This window comes from Nannobrachium achirus, assembly GCF_963921795.1.
Source record: "Nannobrachium achirus genome assembly, chromosome: 23".
NCBI lineage: Eukaryota > Metazoa > Chordata > Actinopteri > Myctophiformes > Myctophidae > Nannobrachium > Nannobrachium achirus.
In genome coordinates, this window is record NC_137830.1 from 34,439,116 (window position 1) to 34,465,162 (window position 26,047).

The 26,047-nt window shown below is 43.4% G+C and overlaps 1 protein-coding gene across 1 annotated transcript in view; it reads right to left on the minus strand.

Annotated features, from left to right (window-relative positions):
- Positions 1 to 26,047, minus strand: part of snd1 (staphylococcal nuclease and tudor domain containing 1) — a 460,739-nt gene that overhangs the window by 400,473 nt on the left and 34,219 nt on the right. The window contains exon 10 of the mRNA XM_080754108.1: positions 7,765 to 7,869. Within this exon, the coding sequence (XP_080610234.1) occupies positions 7,765 to 7,869 (105 nt within the window). The remainder of the gene's footprint in view (positions 1 to 7,764; positions 7,870 to 26,047) is intronic.

The following is a 26,047-nucleotide window of genomic DNA, read 5'->3' on the forward strand; positions in this document are numbered from 1 at the left end:
CGAGAAAAGCGCAGAAAACTGTAAAAGAGGGGGAAAAAAACGAGTGAACCATAAAAAGACAAAAGAGATGAAAGGGACAGTCTATTAAAGAAAAGGCGTCCTTCCAGGAACTCTGTTGTTGGACTAATAAAAACTTTTTTCTGGAAAGATGTACAATACCCTCCCTCTACCTCTCTCTTCTCCTCCCCAGCTCTGTGTTAAAAGATGTGGGGCCTGATGGATATCAAACCTGGGGATCCTCGAAATTAAAAAGCTCTCTGCTAGGGATGGGACGATAAGAGATATTATCGTTTATCGTGATTAAAAAAAAAAACACTCACGATAATCGTATCGCGGAGATTTAATTTATCGTGATATAGTCCTCCGTCATGCACTGGGATCAATTCACCTTTTATCTGCCGAGCCGCATATCCGGTACCACTTAAACCCTCTATAACTGGTAAAAGGTACTTTTACCCAGGGGTTAAAGCCAAAAAAGAATCCCAAGACTGAAAAGTATGTGATTCTTGAAAAATGGCGCGCGCAAAACAGTTCTGAACTGCCTTCACTGAATGTGTGCGCCAATCTATGCTTCATTTTATAAAAGTCTTCTGAAGTTCTGTTGTACTCTATTGCTAGTCTGGCCAATTCAAATGCTCATATCTTGATATTATTACTGTACCAACAGTAACTGTAGGTATTGACTTTATGGCCACATGGTGCATAGCATCAGTGTGTTAAAGTTAAAAACACAGAGGAAGACACATTTACACATATAGCCTTCAGTCACCATTATGCACCTTGAATGCATGGAAGAGGAAAGGTTGCAAGTGAGAACAAAAGAAAGCCCATAATATTATGTTATAAATCTTTTTGCGGATCTGCACTGAACTCAGAAATATGGAATCCTCAAGACTGAAATCCGTCCCCAGGACTGAGAACTTTAACCCCTGACTTTTACCACTCTTTCAAATGTCTTTGCCAAAAAAATATCCGATCTACAAGCTCACAACGCGTCGCGTTGCAACGCGTTGTGAGCTTGTAGATCTGCTATTTTTTGGCAAATGTTCCGCCCGAGGATAATGGATTTTTATTATCGTAAATCGCAATTTCTTTTGTCACAATCCCTAGTCTCTGCGTTACAGACTCGAATTGACACCATGTTAACATCATGCATGTTAACAAAACCTATGAGAAGGTTCACAGCACAATCTAGGTACTCGGCAGAAACTCAACTCAATAGAGGGTATGCACGTCCACTGGGACCCGCCCCCCTAATCTAGACTGAGTGGCAAAACATTGAGCAGCATGGAGCAGTGGAGTCTGGAAGTGCTTGTTGCAAATCACTCAACGGCCCTGCATACCACCTGTTTCTAAATTGCACATAATGCGGGAGGCAGCAGGATGTTGTGTTGTTGAAAACGAGCGCTTCCAAACTCTGAAACTTGGAAAAATAATCCCCAGCACAGAATGTCTTCACAGAAAGAAGCACATAACATGCCTATGGTGGATTTTTATGAAACAAAAACTTTGCAGATAGAAAGAGGATAATTCAAGCTTTTAGTACAGCCGCAATGTTGGTGAGTTAACTTTGTTTAATACAATCAGAAAGGACTTTTGTGTGGATGTATGGGCTGTCAATGGCAGAAAATAGTTTTTTGCCACTCAGCAGGCGTTCCCACATAATGTCCAGCAACAGTGATGTCACGTGCATACCCTCTATACAGTGTCCAGAGCAACAAAGTGACCGGTTAATGTAACCAAATTAACATTGCACTATGAGCCTTTGTCACAAGCCATGTTTCCATAAACGTATTCGAATTAGGGAAGCGAATTATCAGAAAAGCGAATTTAGCATGTTTCCATTTGCGGGTGTCATTCAAATTAGCGACGGTTGCATGGGTTGACAGAGTGCTCATCCTGCAAGTTTCAGCGTCCTCTGGAAGGTGGCCAATCTGCAAGCTCACAGCGCGGCGCGGAGACGCGGATGCGAGCTGCTGTGAGCTTGTAGATCGGCCACTTTTGGGACGCAACACTGTGTGATGAGGAAGGGTTAGCCACGGATGGCTTGACTCCGGGAGGTGAAAACGGGAGGAATTTTCACTCGGACCGTGTCACTCCGTGTGTAACAAACAACCGGTTTGTTTTGTGGGCTAACGCTATACAATGGACGTTAAGCGGCAGGGGGAAGTGTTAAGTTGGAGGACGATATGGACCCAGAACGTCATAATCTATTCGCATTTATTGTCTGACCCGTTTCCATTAACAAATGCGTATTTAGTTTATTCGATAAAGCCTCAAAATCCACCTCCTCCAAGCGGATGAAAGTTTTTGCGGATAATGAAAGTTTATTCGCATTTTGAAGTGTTTCCATAAAAAGATTTTGTGAATAAGCCCACATATTAGGAGGGCGTCAGGAGTCACCAGAAAAAAAGGACGGGTGTTTTCATTAAATCTATCATGGATAAAATGGAGTTTGAAGTTACAATGGGTTTGTATAGGAAGGGGGCGTGTCTGATCAAATGAATATCAAATATCTAAATCTAAACTGAATCAAGCAACTCAAAAACTGTCCTGGGTGTTCGCAAAACCCTGATTATGATAAAATAAAAGTTTTTTGAAAGAGAAATATTGCTTGAATAAATAGTTGAAAATGTACAATTCGGCAGCCACTTTGTTACGCAAATTAGAAGGTCAAAAACTCAAAATTTTGATTGGGAACCAGGTTTTTCAGATTCTGCACCCTTGAATTATGTAAAATGGCCTGGTTTCCCACTTTTACCCCCAAATGCCCCTAAACTGCTTATAGAAGGCCTTTTTTCAGAATTTCCACCTGACTAAAAGCCAAACAACACTATCCTGGTCCAGGAAAATGCGATCATATTATTAATTACTAACTCTAACCGTTAAGCATGACCGGTTATTTCTTAGCGGTTGGCTAACCAGTTAACCGCCGACATCCCTACAAGAAACCTCTAAGTTGTAAGTAGCCAATAACCTGTGCAGTAAGTAACCAATAACCTGCAGGCATAGCATTTAATGGCAACTATAACTATTATTCTGCCAAGCCCCACCTGCTTGCGATTGGCCGAATGCAATAACAAGAAGGGGTCACATTCACCCATAGAGCCTGAAATCCAATTCCATCACCGGCGGCGATGGCGTGCCTCGCCACTTTCAGTCCCAATCTCCTGGGATCAAGTCCCGCTGCATAACGGTACAATATGTTTTATTTATTTATTATATATTTTTTTGCCAATAGAAACACACACTTTTTGTGAAGAGCATGATATCACCACTTTAGGCAAAGCGGAAGTCTCAACAAGGCATATCTGCAAATCAAAGTTCCTACCCAATCACAGCTTGTCCTTTCCGGAACTTGGCAGAGAATAGTTGTTTAATGGTATAGCACAACCTGCAGCAGTGCATGGTATAATTGGAATCTATCAAAAAGGTCGACAAGTACAGTACTACTACAGTGGAGCGGAGTGCTGGGAGGGAAGGTACAAGAAGTACTACAAGCAGGGAGGTGTGCTAGGGGCTGAGGTGAAGCCTGAAGAGGTAGAGTTCTCCCAATATGACGGAACGTCAATCTTCCTGACCGTGTTAGCTGATCCAAGTGAAGGGCAAGGATACAGAAAATAGGGATGCGAGGATTCAAGTTGTTCATTTAAAATACCGGTAATTATCCTATCATGAAAAGATGTGGTGGCTCCCACTGTAGTATGGTAACTCTGAGGACCCCCTAGGGGTCCCGGACCCCCTGTTGAAGACCCCTGCAATAAGATTTCAACAATTACCTTTTAACTCATTTAGTGCCACCCCTTTCACCACTAGAGGGCGCCCAGTGGCCATAGAAAATCCCATAGAGATATGCTGGTATATGCAGAAGCCCTGCAGCCATGACTTGCCTGAACACTTTCCTTTGTGCATGTACAGGAAGAGGATGAAGTTAGCTTGAAGTTAGCTATTGGCTACCAAGCATTTTAGAAGCCTTATTTTCGTCAACTTAGCCATGATTAAACCTTGCACACCTCATGCATGGGAAAAAAACAGAGAAGAATGAGCTCTAAAAAATCCAATGCAATCCTGGATTGCATTGGAGTGGATTTGTGCAGTTTGTTCACAGCTTTCAAACAAAAAAATCCAATTGGAAATCCGTTCAGGCATTCTTGAGATAATCGCCATTATGTTTTACATGTTATGTAAACAAACATGGCTGCCCTGTATGTTAGATGGGGTTGTATGGGGGTGGAACATGCAAAATCGCGATTGAAATCATGTTCACTAGATTTGATGGGGTCCAAAAAAAAAAATTCAAAAAAAATTTTTTCAAAAAAAATTTTTTTTTTATTTTTATTTATTTTTTTATATCCCGAACTAGTTCGGGATAGGCACTCTGGGATGCGATAATATATCCCGAACTAATTCGGGATAGGCACTCGATGAGTTAACAGTCTGATCCCTTAATGGTTCCCTTTAACAATTCCTTTTTTCTTCTCTTTTTTTAAAAGCAATGTAATTTTGGCTTTCGCAAATCATTTTTGATAAAGAGTAAATCCAATCATACATACATACAGTATTGCATACATATTATTGCAGTGGTTATCAAAGGGAGGTCCAGGGACCCTCGGGTTTACTTATAATAGACCCTTACTTACAGGTCTGTACCTCTGTGTGTACAGATGTGCGAATGATGGTTCCATTTGCACACTCTCAGAGTTATGGTGGTCCTTGAAATGTAAACGATTGAGAAACATCGGTGTTGTACATGACGTGATAGCAGACGTGGAGTCCACGTACCAGCTCCAACAGCGTGGTAAAAGACTGTTCCGGAACCGGTTCCAAACGTGATGGAACCGATGAAGACCTGGTTACTCAATGTGGGATCTGGTTCCGGAACTCTAGTAGTCACGAGACTTTATTCAGCAAAGAATAATAAAATGTAAATTAACTCTTTTACTGCTTTATTTATTATGTATTTGTGTCACTGCCATCAAAGTAGCTTAAATGTAGCTTACCTTTGCAATGTTATAAAACATTATCCATACATTATTTTAAAACTAATTTGGAAAACTCAAGACTGTAGCTGTAATCGAGCCACCCTGACTGCAGGGGGCAGCCGAATGCAATGAATGAGGGTGTAAATGTCCCTCGTTTGATCCAGTACTTTTGAGCATAGAAATGGATTAACTAGAAGCAGTTCATAGAAAACGGCCAGGAAGTGAATTCGACCTCCATTGTTGTTTATGTGTGGTCGAGATTTGAGAACAGGGTTACGGGAGCAGTTTTTACTGTACAAACCCGCGCAACCCCTCATCAGCTTAAAGTGCTCAAACAAGGTAAAGAACGAACAAACGGCCGTTCGTATTGGCAACAGTAACCCGCCGGAATGGGGCTAGCGTTAACGTACATAGCGGTAAAAGAATTAAACATGCTAAAAAGGGATTTCACAGAATCCGTCCCAGCTCTGCATTCCTTCGAGCGATCGATAACTTCCTGTGTGATGGGTGGGTGGGCGGGTGACGAGGACGAGTCTTGACTGACTGGCAGCCGTTTTCAGCCTACGGTGTCTGTGTCATGATGAAGGCATAACACAGTGTACCTACGCTCATATGTATAATCAGTCATTTCAGACCGCGCATGGACTGTATGCTATAGATAGGTATAGGTCTCACCGGTCGTGACGAGGCATGTGGCAAGAGTGTGTGTGTGCGTGCGTGCGTGCGTGCGTAAGTGATTCAGGGGGAAAGAGGTTTGGTGTGTAGGAGAGATTGATCGCCCCAGTTCTCTGCAGTGCTGCAATCCCTTCCACTGGGTGTGTGTGTGTGTGTGTGTGTGTGTGTGTGTGTGTGTGTGTGTGTGTGTGTGTGTGTGTGTGTGTGTGCGGGCGTGTGTGTGTCCCAATTGCAAAGGCGCCACCATCTGGTCAAAACTATAACAGAGACAACAGAGAGATGGTGAGCCAGGAGAGGGAGAGAAAGAGAGAAAAGAGAGGGAGAGGGAGGGAGAGAAGGACAGATAGATAGAGGGAGGGAGAGAGGGAGGGAGGGAGAGCAATGCAGTTGAGAGAGAGGATTTTAAGCCATTTAGAACGGGTACACATTATTGTGTATCATTATTTTGTGCTTTAACTATTGAAAAACAGCAGATATACAAGCTCACAGCAAGGCACAGAGTGCCGCGAGCTTGTAGATCTGCTATTTTCGAAAAATTGTGAAAATGTGAATTTTGACCCGATTCTATAAGTGTCTTTTGAATCCTTCTAAGGTTTTTTGAAAAACAGATGTTTCTATGTCAGCAAATTGGCCAGCCATCGTCAAAGAAAAGGTCCTTTTCACTTAACTGGAGCTCAGTTAGTCTGTTCTTGGGAGACTACTATGTCAGTGGTTTTCATGTGAAGGACCCCCAAAATGATATGTATCTGGCCACGGACCCCCATCTCAAAATATCTAGTTCCAGGGACCCCCCAGAAGCAAAATTTGAGTTACAAACGTTCGCTTTAAAAATACATATATTCAAAGATTTGCACACATTTTCACGACTTTTTCAAAAAATAGCAGATCTACAAGATCGCAGCGCGGCACCGAGTGCCGCGCTGCGATCTTGTATGAGCTTGTATATCTGCTATTTTTCACTGGTTAAAGCATTCAATAATTCTAGGCCCTAAATGGGTTAAAAAAAGAAAGAAATGGAGGATGAAAAGAGATGACAAGTGCGTTTTGTCTTCATTATAGAAGTGGAGATCAACGAGCACTCACATCGGCAGGATTTTCAATAAAAGAGAATTAGTCACTTCTGAATGTGTCTGAAAATGTGTCAGACACAACACAAGTCCTGGTGAGGGGCTCCGCACACACACACACACACACACATTTTAGAAGGCATTTCTCTTGTGAGGAACCAGGACAACGGTCTTCACACGCAGTTAGGGATGGGACGATATGAAAATGTCATATCACGATTATTGTGGCAAAAGAAATTGCGATTTACGATATTATCGCGATAATCAAAATCCATTATCCTGGGGCGGAAACATTTGCCAAAAAATAGCTAGATCCACAGGCTCACAACGTGTCGCAGCGAGCTTGTAGATCGGCTATTTTTTGGCAAAGACATTTGATAGAGAGTGGAAAAAAAAGACTGTATCTAATACGTACCTAATATTTTAAGTACCTTTTACCAATAATAGAGGGTTTAAGTGGTACTGGAAATGCAGCTTGGCAAATAAAAGGTGAATTGATCCCAGTGCATGAGGTAGGACGATATCACGATGAATTCAATCTCCACAATACGATTATCGTGAGTGTTTTTTTTTTTCACGATAAACGATACCATCACTTTTCGTCCCATCCCTATTGTGAGGACATCGGCATTTTAGAAGGCATTTCTCTTGGAAACCAGCAAAATGGTCTTCACACACAGTCAGTGCCCATTTCTCATATTCTATTATACTTGTGGGGACAGTTGGCCCTCACACATACCGTATACTAAATATACAAGCAAACACTAATAATATACAAGAACAGGGCACCAAAAAGCCATGCATAATAATAATTAACCCATCACATTGCACAGGTACATTTCAACACACACACACACACACACACACACACACACACACACACACACACACACACACACACACACACACACACACACACACACACACACACACACACACACACACACACACACACACACACACACACACACACACACACACACACACACACACACACACACACACACACACACACACACACACAGAGCGTCTGTTTGTACCTCTCCCTCGATCCTGGGGGGCCGGATGCTGGACAGATGGATGGTCTTGTACTCTCCGGAGTTCAGCTTCACCACCATGGCGTCAGCGTTGAGCACCTGCATCACCTGCAGGGGGCGACAAAGGAGAAGAGAGAGAGAGAGTCAGTCTGTGTCGTGACGTTCGCGATTTGGAGAGATGTGGTCATTTAGATTTATTTTTCAAAGCAAACTTTTGTAACTCAAATCTCTGCTTCTGGGTGGTCCCTGGAAAAACATATTTTGAGATGGGGGTCTGCGGCCAAAGACCTGTAATTTTGGGGGTCCTTGACATGAAAAAGTTTGAGAACCACTGATTCAGAGGAAGGATTTAGAAGTCGGGTCAAAGATCGGGTCAAAGACATTCAAAGACTTGCACACATTTTCAAGATTTTTCCAAAAATAGCAGATCTACAAGCTCGCAGCGTGACACTCGGTGCCGCGCTCCGAGCTTGTATATCTGCTATTTTTCAATAGTTAAAGCATAAAATAATGGTTAAAGTGGTTAAAATCCAACGCGACTCAGGCGCGTTCCAGGTATTTGAGTAAAATCTGTCTTTTGTGGGAACAAGAACTATCTCGGTCACGTCCTCCAAACGTCATCGCTCCACAAGTCGTTCATTTATCTCTGTGCGGTGACAAGAGGTTGCACAATGCAACATTTTGACTGGCTGGTTTAAAGGAGTAGTTCACCCCCAAAATGACCTTTTTTCTATTGATCACTCATACCATGGACACTCAAGTTCAATAATATTTCTTTTGGTTTTTGTCGCATTTCATCATAATTTGATAAATGTATCCTCATTGATCCCGGATGGGGACCTGAATGCATTTGGGTCCCCATCGGGGTAAATTTACTATAATCAGTGTTTTGTCTTAGGAATTCGACGAATAATAACTCAAGGCTCCACGGTGTGAGTAATCAATAGAAACGAAGTCAGTTTGGGGGTGAACTACTCCTTTAAGAGACAAGTGCCCCTTTTGTCATTGGACTAAACTACACAAAGAGGACGGAACCTAATGCTGACAAAAATCATTTGAACTCATCTTTTTAGTGAACAAGAACTAAATGACTGGAGTCATTGAAACGAACGATAGTACCACCACCACGACTCTGACACAGAGTTCTAGAAGTTATGCGTCTCAGATCCGTAAATTAAATCCTCGTGTCTACAGCTGTCACAATTATTACATAATCGCCTAATAGCAATTATTTGACATATTCGCAATTATTTTCTGATAATTATCATAATCGTTTACATGTTGAAAAATGTTTATATTATGTTCAAACATTTAAAGAAATAGTGGAAATAGCAGATCCACAAGCTCACAACGCGTCGCATCGCTTGTAGAGCTTGTAGATCGGCTATTTCCACAATCAATGTTCTTTTCAAAGTGTAAAGTTGTCAAATATGTCAGTAATTTCTTTGTATATTTAGATTATGTGTCATTATCTACCATGTGCAACTTCAAAGCCTACAAGCCAAACAGAAATGTAATTGTCAACGAAAAAAAAAACAAAAAAAAAACACGATTAAATCGTTATTCGCAATTATTTGAGTGACAATTAATAGTCATGTAAAATGTCATAATCGTGACAGCCCTACTCGTATCCATTCCTTGTCTCTTAGTCCCTTGCACCGAGGACGCATGGGGGGAAACCAGGCGAAAGGAAACAAAGAAAAGTTAAGGGTCATGTTAAGCAATGACCATTTTCTAAGCTGGCAATCCCCCCCCCACGCCCCCCTCCGATTTGTGGGGCCGTTACATTGCCAGCTGGAGGGGCAGGGTAATCACACAATCATGCTGTTCAACTTGGAAAGTCTTCCTGGTAGCGGCCGGGGCACTTTCGCTTCCCATCTCGTACCCCTTCACTGATGCCTCCTAATCCTAATTGCCATCTCCTTCGAGCAGGCATAAGAGACATGACACGAGTGCCAAAATGGCGGACGGACTGCTATTTCCGTTTCCAGTGGGGATGTAGGGAGCTAGGACAGGAGCAGGATAAGGATCCGAGCGCCTGTCATGGACTAAGGAAGCCAACGGGCCTGAATTCCTGCAGGTGACAGTGAGGACGCAGGGAATGGAGGGACTTGGAGAGAGTAGATAATGGACACATGGAAAGAGGGAGTCGAAAGAAAAGAATGACATCAAAGACCCATGCGCGATCACGTGTGTGTGTGTGTGTGTGTGTGTGTGTGTGTGTGTGTGTGTGTGTGTGTGTGTGTGTGTGTGTGTGTGTGTGTGTGTGTGTGTGTTTGTGTGTGTGTGTGTGTGAGAGAGAGAGAACCAGTGAGCGTGCAAGGGAACGAACAAACGAAGGCAGACCCAGCAGCCAGCTGGGTTTGGAGGACAGAGAGAGGACGCTCTGTGTCTGGGGGATTGGTGTTGAGCGAGAGAGGAGGGACGGAGAGAGTGAGGGTGAGAGAGAGAGAGAGAGAGGAGGGAGAGAGAGCGAGAGAAAGAGGTAGAGAAGTAAGGGGAGAGAGTGGGGGCAGAGAACAAGGGGAGGAAGAGAGAAAAAAGGGGGGAGCTTGATGACTGTGTTCTACAGCAGCAGACTAAAGATAGACTGGGTACAGTAATCACACAGCCCTCTGCCCCTGAGACTGCCCATCAGTGCCACAATCACAACAGAAAAAGAGAAGGGGAAAAAAAACATGTTATATACACTAAATGCACGTAGGAGGTGGTCGAGGCGATGGTTGAACGTTTGGAAGCTGCAGCTGAGCTCAACATAGATATTTTCATGATTGGTTTAACCACTTTAGTCATGTTGTCCCGTTTTTTGTTGACACATTATAGGCAAAGTTTTAAATATTTAAAAAACGAGCAAAAATATCAGGGGGAGCGAAGGTCGCGTCAAAACATAACAAGCTTGAAAGGTTGGCTGATGAGGTTAGGATGTACAAAATACTCATCACCACCTACAAGGCCCTCAACCACCAGCTAACTATTTCTTGTCTAGTTTTTAGCTTTTTTTTTTGTTGTAAAGCGACTTTCTGTACTGATAAAAACGCTATATAAATCTGATGTATTATTATTATTATTACAATCCTTCTTAAATCCCTCTCTGAAGGACAACACACACAACCAGATGGCAACTAATTAATGCAGAGAGACGGTAAACACTGTCCTATGTCTTCAGAAATGGCAAAATCACAAATTGTATGAAAGTGGAACGGTGATGGAAACAAAAAGTGGGGAATCGGGATCCATCGGTGTGACGCGTTGTGAGCCTGAAGATCAGCTATTTTTTGGCAAATGTTCCGCCCAGGATAATGGATTTTGATTGTGATAATATCGTAAATCGCGATTTCTTTTGTCACAATAATCGTGATATGACATTTTCATATCGTCCCATCCCTAGCCTTTAGTCTGCCTGTGTGTTCATCTCTTTTGATCTGTACAGTACAGTATATGCCCGTGCGTGCGTGCGTGCGTGCGTGCGTTCCACGCATGGAGACAGATTGGGGCTATAAAGTGACTGAGATGGAGGGGGTGTCCAAACACTGAGCTCTTAAGTAGGCCGCCTGCAAGAGACTGGGACATCAATCGTACACACACACACACACAGGTCCCTCTTCATCGCTCAAAAGCGGGTGATATATGCACTCAACACCACATATACTGTACTGCTCGACAGTAAACAGTTAAATTCGCAGCGTTCATTTCAAGTTGCAATCTGTACGTTTTACGTCCGAGCTGCGATAAAGTTGGCAGCACACGTGGTTGTCCAATCTGGTGTGCAATCTGCTTCAAATAACTTTATTGACATAGTCAACCATTAGGTGTCCAATCCTTCTAATTGTCTCAATGGAAGAGTAGATGGAGATCCCCTCCAACCACCACTGCAGATGGCATTCTCAACAGCTCGCTGCCAAAAACAAGCAAAATACATCAGGTATTCCTAAACGTAACCTAGGTAAAACTATGCCTAAACCTGAAGGTAAACGAAAAGCTTACTAGGATCTCCTTTTAGTTGACCTTGTACCAGTGATTTGTTCGGTCTTGAAACTGTACTTTTCTATTGCGTTTTGGGCCGAGAGTTCCGGTTACCCTCTGGAGTACAGACGTGTTAAAATAATGTTTTATTCATTAACACATCGGGTGCCCACGAGGTGTCTACACGTAGGGGTGTGCGATATGACGATAATTATCGTCTCGGCGATACAGCTTTGCCACGATAGGCCATTTCAGAATATCGTTTCTCTCGTGATACAAACAGTCATTTAGAAAAGGCTCTGGAATCTGGATATACAGCGAGTGCACGTTCCATGAGTCGCAGCTCGATTGCTTAATTTATACTTCTATAGTACGGTGGTGTAATTCGCCAAAAAGAACAGATCTACAAGCTATAACGTGTCGCGGCTCAACGTGTCGTATAGCTTGGGGATCTGTCCCCTGCTTTCACGGCCCCTCCCCCGGGCAGCACGCAGACAGGCTACAGAGTGTCTACAGCACTGACTGAGTTGTGTGCAGGAGCTGAGGAGCACCGAGCAGCACGGCACACTGGCCCACGATTTAGTTTCACTTTCACGGGACTTTGTAAAGCAGGGATGCAGCTTGGCCTGCATTCTTTGGAGCATATTTTTCATAATGGATGCATTAAACTAACAGGACGCAAACTACTGTACTTATCCGTCCTGCTATCGCTATCAGCCATCTCACTGCTTGCAAAGCTGTGCTGGAGTCTCCACTCTGGCAGTATTGATGAGATGATTTAGATCACCTTGTAAATCCATGCTTCTGTTTTTATTAACTACAAACAAGTAGCTTTTTGCTGCGATTTGTAAAGTGCTTTGTTTGTTATGTTTTCACCATTGATGCATGCGTGTGTCGTCGCGTCTCGCGGTGAAATCGCGTCTATTACATAATTGGCTTAGTTATAAAACCATGCCATTATTGTTAGTAGAAAAGCTAAAAGCTAGGATGATAATGAGTGAGTAATTCTCTAAAAAGAAAGCTTGTATCATAACAAACCTCCTGACTTTGGTTGGTCATAAGGTAATTTGTTTTCCCTGAAGTTTCAATGGTAAGGCATGGGTTGTTGTCAACCTGTGGGTCGAGACCCCCAGAGAGGTCCCGCCAAATTGTTTTGAAAATAGCCGATCTACAAGCTCACAACACTCAAAAAAACATTTTAAGGGAACCCATAAAACATTTCTGGGACCCATTTGAATGACCTGAACCATCATCACACCAACTAGTAAATATTTTGAGGTAAAAAATGATAATTGTTTAATCAAAAATCTGAATGTTATCATTAAAAAATCATAGATTAGGCTATCTATCTTTCTATCTGCAGCATAAAAATGAATAGATTATCTATAGAATATCTGTGTGGGTCTAATAATCATAATAAACCTAAAAACTCGCATAAAACAGTATCGTGATAATATCGTGTATCGTGATACTGCATGAAGCATATCGTGATAATGCTTTTTGCCAGTATCGCCCACCCCTATCTACACGCCAATCTCTTTGATGTCTCTGGAGGCCCACGACGCGTTTGACGCGTTTTACAATAATCTATACTGTACTGTAGTTACTGTACATTGCTACCGCAATGAAGGCTCTACCACGGTGATCAAACGCCAACAATATGGGAAAAACACTACATTTCCCAAAATGCAGTGCGGTACACGTGACCAGGATGTGCAGTCTCCCTGCAGCCAATCACAAGCTTCTGTTCCTATCCTGCACTGCACTCTATCGTCCCCTCGCACTGCAGGCTCGCACGACCCGTATGTATCATGGATACTAGTATTTTCCCAGTAACGGAGTCTTGGCGGAGATACACGTAACATGGCGGATTCTTCTCCTAGTCTAGCTTTTTCAATCACCATGTTCAATGCGCGGTCCTTTCTACCTACCGTGACACAAACGCTGTGGCCCAGGTTTGATAAAAAGATGTCCTGACTGAAAGAAAACTTTATCGTAAAAATAAACAGGACATCCGTGGATTACATTTACTCGTATCATGGATACTATTTTCCCAGTGACACGGCGGAGGTAACATAACATGGCGGATTCCTCTCCTGGTCTAGCTTTTTCAATCACCATGTTCAAAACGCGACCCTTTCTACCGCCTGTGACACACACGCTGTGGCCCAAGATTGGTAAAAAGCTGTCCTGACTGAAAGAAAAGATCATTGTGAAAATAAACTGGACATACTTGGATTACATTTACTCAACGTATTACGGATACTTTTTCCACGACGCGAAGGTACGTAAATGACGTGTTGCCATGGAGACGATGGGCCCCTGCGAGGGTAAACCCTGAATTAACGTGGGCATCCGATGTGTTAACATAGCTCTTTGTGTCCCTTAAAGCAGGGCCATGAGCTGCTTGGCATGTCACGACCACAAGAGGCCTCGCGGCTGGTAGGCCTGCCTTGTCGTCGACGTAAAAAGTAATGCATGTAACACATTCTTTAGCCCCTTCCCAATTCAGAATGCGCACCATTCAAAGTGCGAGCCTAGCACGCGCACTCCTGTGGAGTGCGCGTAGGACACACGTTTTGCCTGTGAAATGGGACAGCACTAGTGCGGAGTCGAGCCGAGGGTTTCCGAATGGAAACGAAAAAAGCCAAACGACGGCCATCTCTATTTTCACCGCTGTGTTCTTTACCTTCTTAAACACCCTCAAACTTCTTTTTTGTGGCACGGAATTTACTTTTAAGATATTTTAGGATGGCATTTAGTTGCTTGAACGTGTGTGCTCAATTCACCATGACAGAGCCTATTTAAAAATAATCGCCAGGATGTTCGGGCCGGAACCGGCAGCTGGCAGTGATCATTAACTCATTCTGAGCCCCAGACATTAACGGATTATAATGTCCAAAGTGCCTCCTTCAGGTCCCATTCACTTGCGTTGTCTTATTTTGAAGGCCAGAAGTCCACAGCGAAATCACTTCCGGTCTGACGTCATCGGGTCGTGCACCGGAACCGATCATTGTTCACGTGGAGTTGTGTAATGGCCGACCGGGAGCTTTTATAACTGTGTAACATAAGCGAGCATCTGCCTCCATCCTAGCTTCTAAAGTGTAGTTTTGAGATAATGGACATTAAAGATGAGATCCCCCGTCCACCTCAATGTTATGGATGGGACTATTTTGTGCTGGAGGAGCCGTGATGATGCGAAATCAGCGACGGATTTCGTCTCCGGACCTCCGCCCATTGTACTCGGTAATGTATCCGCCGTTACAGTAATATATTACTTTTCGCGAGATATCTCGGGAATGGCACTACAGATACTCGAGTACATTTCGCGAGATATCTCGGGAATGGCACTAAATCGGTTAAAAAGGAGCCAGATAGACGGATACATGTGTATCCCGGGACGATACACACCGGTTCTATGAATTCTCCGACAACGCTGTGGCATATTTTTAAATAGTTGCATGGTGGAACTCCGCTATCCAACAAAGTATATGCTTAGAAACGGGGGGAAATAGTGCACAGTCAAAGGGTAGATTTGAAGGGGTCTACGAAATGGGACAGCACTCGGCGCGCCCCAGTCATCGCACTTGAAACCCGGACTTGTAGTAGTGTCCAACCCACGAATGAGAAGAGGCTTTTTTTTTTGGGGTTGTTAATTGAAAGAAAATTAGTGCTCCGATCTTAAGGATTGCTCTCTGGTGGCTGTCAATGTGTCATTCGTTCATTCAATTAGCTTTTCTAATTAATTAATTATACACAAAGTTTAAATCGTTCTGTTGGGATTTCCAGGGGAAATGAGGTTTCTAGTTTTACTACATTCAGTTACCGTTGCACACACATACACAGAATATATCGTCTGTCGGGTGGAAACGTCATACGGTATGTCCAAAACTGTTACTTTTCAGGATTCAAATGCAAAAGTAGCCGTTCTACAAGCTCAAAATGAGCTTGCGGATCAGCTGCTTTTGATGCCTTTGTGTGATGATGTAGAATTATTAAATAGGCCTTCATTTACAAAAAAAAACACTAAAACAGGGGCCCTAGGGGACCCCTGGGGGGGGTCCTCAGAGTTACTCCAAATCTTTGTGTGATAGGAACTTTGGCAAAAAATAGCAGATCTACAAGCTCAGAGCTTGTAGATCGGCTATTTTCGGCAAAGAGCTTTGGAGGGGGAAAAGAGCAGACCAAGTACAGAGTGAAAGGTCAAGTTTATTAAGTATTGACCAGTCAAGTGGTTAAATATCTGAAAACACACATTAACATGAATCCAAAATACACTGTTGATCGTGCTGTCAAACAATTAAACTATATCTATGAACACATTGAACAGGTTGTGGGGGTCCCTGCTTCATCTCTCTCTCAACTATTGGCCTGAAAACGTTGAAGACCCCTGCACTAAAAGTTAGAATATGGAGATGCATATCCAACGATGCATAGCACATGCAGAATATATAGAATATACGCTAATATGTATGCTGTGCGTGCAACCAGTCACACGCAGACTATACGGGCGACTGCAGTCTTCATCATTATTCCACGAAAAACAAATCAGATTGTCAACTGCATCTGCCACCAGATAGCAGAAATTAGACCGAGCCACAGCCAGCCCACATACTAAACAGACTGCACACATCAGCAGCCAAAATACATCATACACTAATCACTGGACTGAGTGGGAGAGACGGATGGAGAGACGGCCCCAGAGATGGATGGATGGGGGGGCACAGAGAGAGAGAGAGAGATGGAGAGAGAGAGAGAGAGAGATGGAGAGAGGGGAGAGAAAAGTAAATGAGAATGTGCGACAGAGCACAAGCGCGCGCACACACACACGCACACACACACGCAGCCTGACTGCCTGCACCGATTCTCGTTCTAACAAGGTCATTGCTCGGTTCACCCAAATAAATAAAGTGGCAGAGAGAGAATGTGGCAGAAAGAGGAGAAAATGGCCGAACATTTAGAGGCTAATTATCAACTGGGGGGGGAGGACGAGAGACTTTGACAATGAGAGAGAGAGAGAGAGAGAGAGAGAGAGAGAGAGAGATGGATCAAAAACATAGTGAGCGACAGGGGGAGAGAGGTAAAGATTGCTGTGTGTGTGTGTGTGTGTGTGTGTGTGTGTGTGCGTGCGTGCGTGCATGCGTGTGCCAGAAAGGACAGAATGTGCAGTGATGATGAGAATGAGCCAGAGAGCGAGGAAGACTCACAGGAGGGGGGGGGGGGGGGGGAGTGAAGAGTAGAAGTGCAAAGCAAGCAGAGGAAGCATCAGAGGAGAGAACGATAGAAAGACATGTACACGGCAAAAAGGAAAGATGGTGGTAAGAACAGAGACACAGGGAAGACTCTGCAAAGTAGATGTCATGAGGGACGAGCAAGCAAACAGACAGACGGACAGACAGACAGGCAGGCAGAGAGCATGAGTCATTGGTCTAATCCGAGATTGGAAAAGGTGGTGGGAGGTGGGGATCTACTGCCACCCTCTGGCCATGACCGGAATGACATCTGCAGTGGCTCTGATCAATCATAGCGCAAATGAAGAGAAGCATCTTGGGCCAGGGGGGGGGGGGATGTGTGTACGTTTCAATCGAACCCATTAAAACCCGGAGAAAGCAAGTGTCATTTTAGATCTAACTTAAGTGTTTCTTCTCTTCTGGGAGCCTGGCACAAGACATTTTCAGACGGGGGTCCATGGCCAAATGCATATAATTTTGGGGGTCCTCCTTGGCACAGAAATGTCAGAGATCTACTGATTTAGAAGGCATTTGTAGAATCGGCCTCAAGTCTCAACTACAAAAAAAAACGGACAAAAAGGGAGCTGGCCCGCACCTAATTCGGCCCACGTCAAAAAGTGAAATTCTGCCCCAAAAGAAACATCTATACGACGCAATTCACAATCTCACGGCCAGCTGAGCCCTTTCGTCAGCTGGGGTGCACACAGTTCCACATAAAACTAATCGTTGCTTTTTTCAATGGCCGTGATAAACATCTGGAGCTGGCGTGCAGCCCCTTGGCCCCGCCGCACGCCTCCACTAATGAGAATGTAATGCTTCAGGAGAAAGCGCCACACTGGGACGTGTATCATTATCACGCTAAAAAAAGCCTGTCCTTATCTCCTTTTCCCCTTCGCACGCTAGAGAGGCAAAAATAGTACGAGAGAGACTGCTCTCGACATCTTTCTTCTCAAACGATTTTAATTGGTACACAGAACTCGTCAACTGCACTCGTTACTTCATGCGGGGGAGGACAGGGTTGTTTTATTTCCCACAATGTCGGAGAGGAGAGGCCTACATACTCTGTCTTGTTCCCACAGAGGTGCGAGGAGACACGGTGAGAAGGTGTGAGTCAGCGAGGAGGACCCCGCTTTATTTTACAGGAGTCCTAGAGCAGCGATTCCCAAACTTTTGTAGATCGCAATGCGAGGCGTTGTGTGCTTGTAGATCTGCTGTTTTCACTAGTTGTGTGCGACAGAGGTTTCTGCCTGACAGTGACGATATTTTAGTGATTATGTTGCGAGGAAAACATTGAGATAATAACCATTTTGGTTAGAACTGACTGAAAATTGTACTAAATATTTCTTCAAGTGTCCAAATAAATTCCAAATATTATCAAATGATCTCGCGGCACCCCAGGGTGCCCCGTCACCCACTTTGAAAACCCCTGTCCTAGAGACCAGCTAATACAGATGTTTTGACTGAGGTCTTGCACCAGAACCAAGTCAAATCACAAGCACCTGAGCCACACTTAAACATTAGTGGCGTTTCCATAAAGCCTCTTAATGCGCATTAAGCACATTAAGCTTTTGCACATAAATCTTTCTATGGAAACACTACAAAATTCGAATAAACTTTCATTATCCGCAAAAAACTTTGTCTTAACTCATACAGTGCCAGGCGACTTTTAGAGCAACTTTCTCACTATGGGCTTCCCTGCCAAATCTTTTAAATCTTTTTGGACCCCATTAAATCTAGTAAACATGATTTCAATCGCGATTTTGCATGTTCCACCCCCATACAACCCCATCTTTATACAGGGCAGCCATCTTTGTTTACATAACATGTAAAACATAATGGCTATTATCTCAAGAATGCCTGAACGGATTTCCAATCTTTTTTTTTGTTTGAAAGCTGTGAACAGCCTGCACAAACATGGTGCATGATCTGTGCATGGGTGTGCATGATCTGTGCACTACAAATTACATGGAAGTCTATGGAGAGGGCTGGCACTAATGCCACTCGAGGGCATTTTTAATTGGCAGTAAGTGAGTTAATGTGCATTTCTGATAATTCAGTGATGTCATTACATGCGCATCCCGCATCAAAAACTCATTCAAGTCGCCCAGGGACTCATTCATGTCATGGTCCTGGGGTCCCGGGGACCCCAGGACGGGGGCCTCCATTGGAGTCCATGTTAAAATAATTTACTTCTTCTACTTAAGTTGCTATATTAGTTTAGATAGTTTAATTTGTTTTTTAATGTATTGTGTAAGATAAACACTGTAAAGATTTATTATCAGTTAAACCTTGGAACAGCTAAAAACTATTTTCACTAGTGGTTCTCAAAGTGGGGTCCTGGGTCCTTGAGGGAGTTCCAGGGGGTCCCCAGATAAATGATAGTTAGGAACCAAATAGAACTTTATGGGTCTGTAACTCGGTGAACAAATGGAACCAAATGGACCTGTTCCATTTGTACTCTAACATTTAATATTTTAACATTTAATATAAATTGGGGTCCCAGTGATATAAATATAATTAAATGGGTGTCTGTAGCCTAGTGTATTTAGAAATCCTAGTTCTAAGTTCAAACATTAGCCAAATTGTAAAATAAATATAAGAAATAGGCAAAGATTTTGAAAATAGCCGATCTACAAGCTCACAGCGCTCGAAAACATTGTATTGAGGACTCATAAAACTTTTCTGGGACCCATTTGAATGACCACCTGTGGGTCTCGGGACCCATTACATTGAAAACCTAGTAACATCACTGTAATTCACTTCCTATTTTCGAATATGTTTATGGAAACATGACTATTGTCAAACAAGGGACACCACGCCTGGTTGAAAGTGGTTAAAAGTCAGAACACAGGGGCGCCCGCTGGCCTAGCGGTCCAGGCGCATACCGCATGTACCGTAGGCTCTAATGAGACCCGACGGCGCGTTGCAGATTCGAATCCCTGTGTCACATCCCACCTCTCTCTCCGTTTCCTGTCCATCTCTGCTGTGTACTATCAAAGTACCCACCTCCACCATAACTGCCAATACCAAAGTGACACAACCGGTCAAGCTCTATTTTTCACCATGTCAGAGAGGAGAGGAGTAGAGATGGGACGATATGAACATTTCATATGACGATTATTGTGACCAGAGAAATCGCGATTTACGATATCGTGATAATCAAAATACCCCCAACATCCATAATCCTGGGCGGAACATTTGCCAAAAAATAGCCGATCTCAGTGATGTCATTACGTGCGCATCCCGCATCAAAAACTCATTCAAGTCGCCCTGGGACTCATTCATGTCATGGTCCTGGGGTCCCGGGGATGCGCCTCCATTGGAGTCCATGTTAAAATAATTTACCGGGTCGCGGTAAAAGAAAAACATTTTAAAATTCCACAGACACCACCATTGTTCATGGGTGAAAGCATCCTACTTTACCCTACGTTAACACAAATAATATCCACGTAGAAAGTCTTAAACAGGCGATAGAAACGTCAATGTTTTGATTCCACCGACGTCCGACGCCATTTTGCGCGCCCGAATTCATTAGGGGCACATGTTTTAGTAGTTTTAGTAGTTCTAAGTTCAAACATTAGCCAAATTGTAAAATAAATATAAGAAATAGGCAAACATTTTGAAAATAGCCGATCTACAAGCTCACAGTGCTCGAAAACATTGTATTGAGGACTCATAAAACTTTTCTGGGACCCATTTGAATGACCACCTGTGGGTCCCGGGACCCATTACATTGAAAACCTAGTAACATCACTGGATCTACAAGCTCACAACGCGTCGCAACGCGACACTTTGGAAGATTTGGGGAGATTTCGTAGAGAGTGAAAAAAAAAGACTATCAAGTTTGTATATTAAAGTACTACAATTTACCAATAGAGCGTTTAAATGGTAGCTTTTATATGCAGCTCGGCAAATAAAGGTGAATTGATCCCAGTGCAGGACGGAGGACGATTTCACGATAAATTGAATCTCCACGATACGACGATTATCGTGAGTGTTTTGTATAACGATAAACGATAATATTGCATATCGTCCCATCCCTAGAGAGGAGAGGAGCGGAGAGGCCTACATACACACGTCTTATTCCCAGCAGAGGTGCGAGTAGGGCTGTCACAATTATTACATAATCGTCTAATCGTGATTATTTGACATGATCGCAATTATTTTGTCATAATCGTCATAATCGTGAATGTTGAAAAATGTCAGAAATAGTGGAAATAGCAGATCTACAAGCTCACAACGCGTCGCGATGCGACGCGTTGTGAGCTTGTAGATCGGCTATTTCCACTATCAATGTTATTTTTTAAGGAGTAAGTTGTCGAATATGTCAGTAATTTCTTCGTGTATTTAGGTTTTGTGTCATATCTGCCATGTGCAACTTCAAAGCCTAAAAGCCAAACAGAAATGTAATTGTCAATGACAAAAACACAATTAAATCGTTAATCGCCAATTATTTGAGTGACAATTAATCGTCATGTAAAATGTCATATCGTGACAGCCCTAGGTGCGAGGAGGAGACACTGAGAACAGGCATGAGTCAGCAAGGAGGGACTCTGCCACCACCTCAACTCCATCCATCACTCACATAATAAAGAGCTAGAGGAGAGAATCATGACAGAAATAAAGAGGTGGAGAAGTGCATGGGGTGTAGATGGACAGGTCCCCCAGGGAGAAGGAAGGGGGGAGCGTCAACAACGACCAGTGATGATCCGCGGTCACCTTGACATCATGACAGGTAAAACTCAGCTCAATCAAAGTCCTAGATACTCTGCCCCGTGATCTAAATAACAATGTTTTTTGCTTTATCTAGGCAGAGGAAGGACATGAAACACAGGCAAATGGTAAATGGTAAATGGTGCATTTATATAGCGCTTTTATCCAAGGCGCTTTACAGAGATTGTGCATTACATTCACCCATTCACACACACATTCATACACCGGTGGCAGAGGAAACCATGCAAGGCACCAACCTACTCACCGGGAGCAACTAGGGGTTCAGAGTCTTGCTCAAGGACCCTTCGACATTAACTCAGGGGGAGCTGGGATTCGAACTGGGAACCCTTCGGGAACCCTTCGTGCTCTAATAACGGTTTCTCTACCCCTGAGCTATGCCGCCCTACAGGCCTCTCTTCCAGCCGGAATCGAACTGGGGTACGCTGCAATCAGTGTTCATTTCGTCAACTAAAACTACGACAAAAAAAATGTTGACTATTTTTTCACTGACGAAATCTAAATAGAAACGAAATACAATTTGGGCTATGATGAGTGATGACTAAAACCAAGAATAAATATATTGATCCAAAAAGTGAAAATCTAGATAGGGACTAGTTAGTTAGTAGTGGAGAAGAGATTCAGTAGAACTAAAAGACAAGTCATTTTATGTTTGGTTGCGCTCGGAAAGCGAAGTTTTCACCCAATGTTCGCCTCGGAATACTGGAGACGCAGAATTCCAGTGTCAGAAACCTTTTCATTCGACCAAGAAAAAAAGGACAAATCGTTTGTTCACTGCATCCAGGATGGAATCTCTCCCTCTCCATTCTATGCAAATAAACCCAGACAAGGTGACATTATATAGGAGGTGGGGAGGGTTGCCAGAAGGCACGGAACCGTCGGCAAGCAACTGGCAAATCCGTAAACAAACTGACTAATGTAGTAGGCAGCCGGCTGCGCCGTGCTGCGATTTCCCTGGATGGCCTGGTGGGGGTGGGTGGGTGGGTGTGGGGGTGGGTGGGCAGGACGGGGGGTAGAGAGGAAAGAGAAGAGGAAGGAGAGAGAGCTATATGGAGTGAGAGAGAGAGAGAGAGAGAGAGAGAGAGAGAGAGAGAGAGAGAGAGAGAGAGAGAGAGAGAGAGAGAGAGAGAGAGAGAGAGAGAGAGAGAGAGAGGAGAGCGCCCGCTGTGATCAAAAGAGCATTGGGTTTCGAGTCGTATTGTCAGCAGTGCAGTGGCAGACCTGCACAAAAGGAATTTGGAGAGAGATGGAGAGCGTGTGTTGTTGGTGCATAACATGGATTTCGATGAGGTCATATTTGTCCCAGAGTGACTTGAGATGAGAGTGGTGCCAATGAGGGGTCAGAAAATGAACTGGTCACGTCAACCATGTCTCCGCTCGAGAGTGACAAGCGGGCGATTTAAATAACATTGGTTTCAATAGCAGCGTCGCGGATATCTGCATTTTTAGGTAAATACAACTGTTTTAAAGTATTAGTCTCTGTAATATTTACTTTATACTATTGCCAAAGAACTATGTAAAATAACGTGGTTTAAGATCATTAAAGTCGGGCTGTTGCCTTGTCACTGGCTAATCACCAGAGATGGGGACTCGAGTTAAAGACTCGTAACTCGAGTTAACTCGAGTGACGCTTTTGGTGACTCGTCACTCGACTCGGACTCGCCCCTCAACGCTTTTGGTGACTCGTCACTCGACTCGGACTCGCCCCTCAAAAACTCGTGACTTGACTCGACTCGTGCTCATAAGACTCGTTAAGTTCACGAGTCTTATGAGCGGTGCTTAAAATAAAGATTGTTCACGACGTGAACAATCTTTATTTTAAGCACTATAATGCATGACAAGCACGACAAATATTGCCTTTCCTTCTCCTTTCTTCTTTCTTCTCTGTTGCGCGGCTGCGCGCCGCTGTGCTGCTGAGTGTTGCGCACGGAGACAGCGGCGACCGCGTTGTTTTTCCCAACGTACTTAAGCGCAACGGTGGGGGCCAGCCCAGGAGCGCTTCGCTGTGTTCACTTGGACCGCGCGCAGCTCAGGGCCGTTGGGAAAACCGCAGTCTGTCTCGCAAAGCGTGGCAGACACAGCCGTCTGCATGGACCTTTCATCCTAATATTTAAATATTAAAACGGCGAAATAAAACATATATGTTTAGCTCATCATCAGCTATTTTACTTCAGCTAACCTGGCATTTGTTCAATAATTGTATAAAATGATAGGATTATCTGTGAGAACCTTCTTATCTAACGTCGGGGTTCTCTCCAGAGCGCAGCCTCCTCTCGTAATAATATTAATAATGTTCCACTACCACCAGCTGCAGCTATATAGGTCTAATAACTGAGCTCATTAACCCCTCGTAAGTTTAAAGCAGTAACGTGAGGTTACCATGCCCAGTAGCCCTACTGTTACACTGCTAGAGGATTATTAAATTGTTTTTTGTATCTGTTGCGCTCGCACGTAGGCTATAGTGCGTCTTTCCAATCTATATCTAGACGCCGACGCGCCATGACAAGGTGGATTAATAGCTTGCAACTCTGATTTTTTGGGAGCCTTATAGGCTAAACAATATAAGCCATAGTTGATTTTGAGAGGTTTATAGGCTGAACAATAAACCTACAGTAGCCTAGGCCTAGGCTGTTAGTTCAGTAGCAGCAGTAGGCAGGACAGCTGCTGCATGCAGCCTTTCAGAATAAGATTTAAATATTAAAACGGCGAAATAAAACACATATGTTTAGCTCATCATCAGCTATTCTACTTCAGTTAACGTGGCATTTGTTTAATAATTTGATAAGATAATAGGATTTTCCGTGAGACAGTGCTTTTCTAGCGTCGGGTTTTCACTTTTTTCTCCGGTGGGCTCTTCTCTTCATGATGTCAATTCCACCAGCTGCATCTACTAATTAACCCCACGTAATTATTGTTCAAAGCATTAACGTGAAGTTATGCCAAATATGCCCGTAATGTTACAGTTGTGCTGTCAGGATTCTTCACAGCACTGCAGTAACTTTAAAAAAGAAAAAGAGCTTTTAAAAAAGCAGGAGGGGAGTGGAAATGAAAGGGAAAAAAAACGTTATGCTAAAGAAGTAAAAGAAAAGCTTTATTTTGGAATAAAGATTATGTTGAACCACGTTTAATTTTTTTTATTTATATCTTAACTAAAACTGCTATTGAAAATGATGCTGTATCAATGACTAAGTAATGTATCAATCCTGACATACTGTCTGTTTATATTAATACAGTAAAGGAGTGATCATGAATACAATCATGCACTTGCCAGTACAATTTAATTAATATAGTATAGGTCTATTAATTATACGCCGGCAACAAACGTTTACGACAGTGATGTAAAATGTATTCCCAGGTCCAATCCCCACTGAGAGTACACGTCGCTATGGTAACCAGTAGCGATACGTTTTACGGCAGTAACTGCAGTAAAGTGTTATGTTGCTTACTGTCCAGCTCTGGCGGCTTCTTTCAAATAGAAAAATTGTGATTGCTTCGCAATTCCTATTAAAAACAACATTTGAGTACTTGTCTAGCTCAAGCTGTCTTAGGAAAATGTCAGTACAGATAGCTACAAAGGTCTACAAAAAGGATTTAAGTGTCAAGCAAGCAACTGAAGTGTGGCTGGTTTTGGGATTATTTTATTCATTGGATGATGATCGGACGGCCGGGGACCCTGCTACTATTGGACATAACTGCGTTGCTTCCAAGGAACTTTCACCGAGGAAGGAGAGGCAGGAGGTCTACTTCAGAGCTGTTTTCTGGGGGAAATGGATCCATTATTATTAATCGTGGAACATTTAACAGCCTCCGTAGCGTGATTGTGAGTACATACATGCATGTGTCTTTCCTAATTTAGCCTGCAGTGGCTGCTGGCTGCTGCTGTAGCTGTATCTGTGAGTACCGGGTGATCATGATGCGCCATCTAACTTTTTCAGCTGGAGGCTAGATCATTATAAAAAATAATAAAAAAAGATATATATGTATATAAAGACTCGTAACTCGACTCGGACTCGCCACTTAAAGACTTGAGACTCGACTCGACTCGTCCCCCACTGACCCCAGAGACTCGACACTCGACTTCGACTCGCCCCCCAAAGACTCGGCACTCGACTTGACTCGTGACCACGAGACTCGTGGGCATCTCTGCTAATCACTGCGTTGTCATAACGTTGTTAACATGCACACTAGCACCACCGAGTGGCAGGTAAAAGTAAGGCAATGAAAGGCTTGCACTCTGTTATCGTGAGACTGTCAGTTATTAACAGCTTGCTAACCAATTCTCGCGATTTGTCACTTTAGAAGCTCCTCACGAGCCGCCATTGGACTCGTCCCATGAAGTGAACGTATGTGGCAGAACTCAT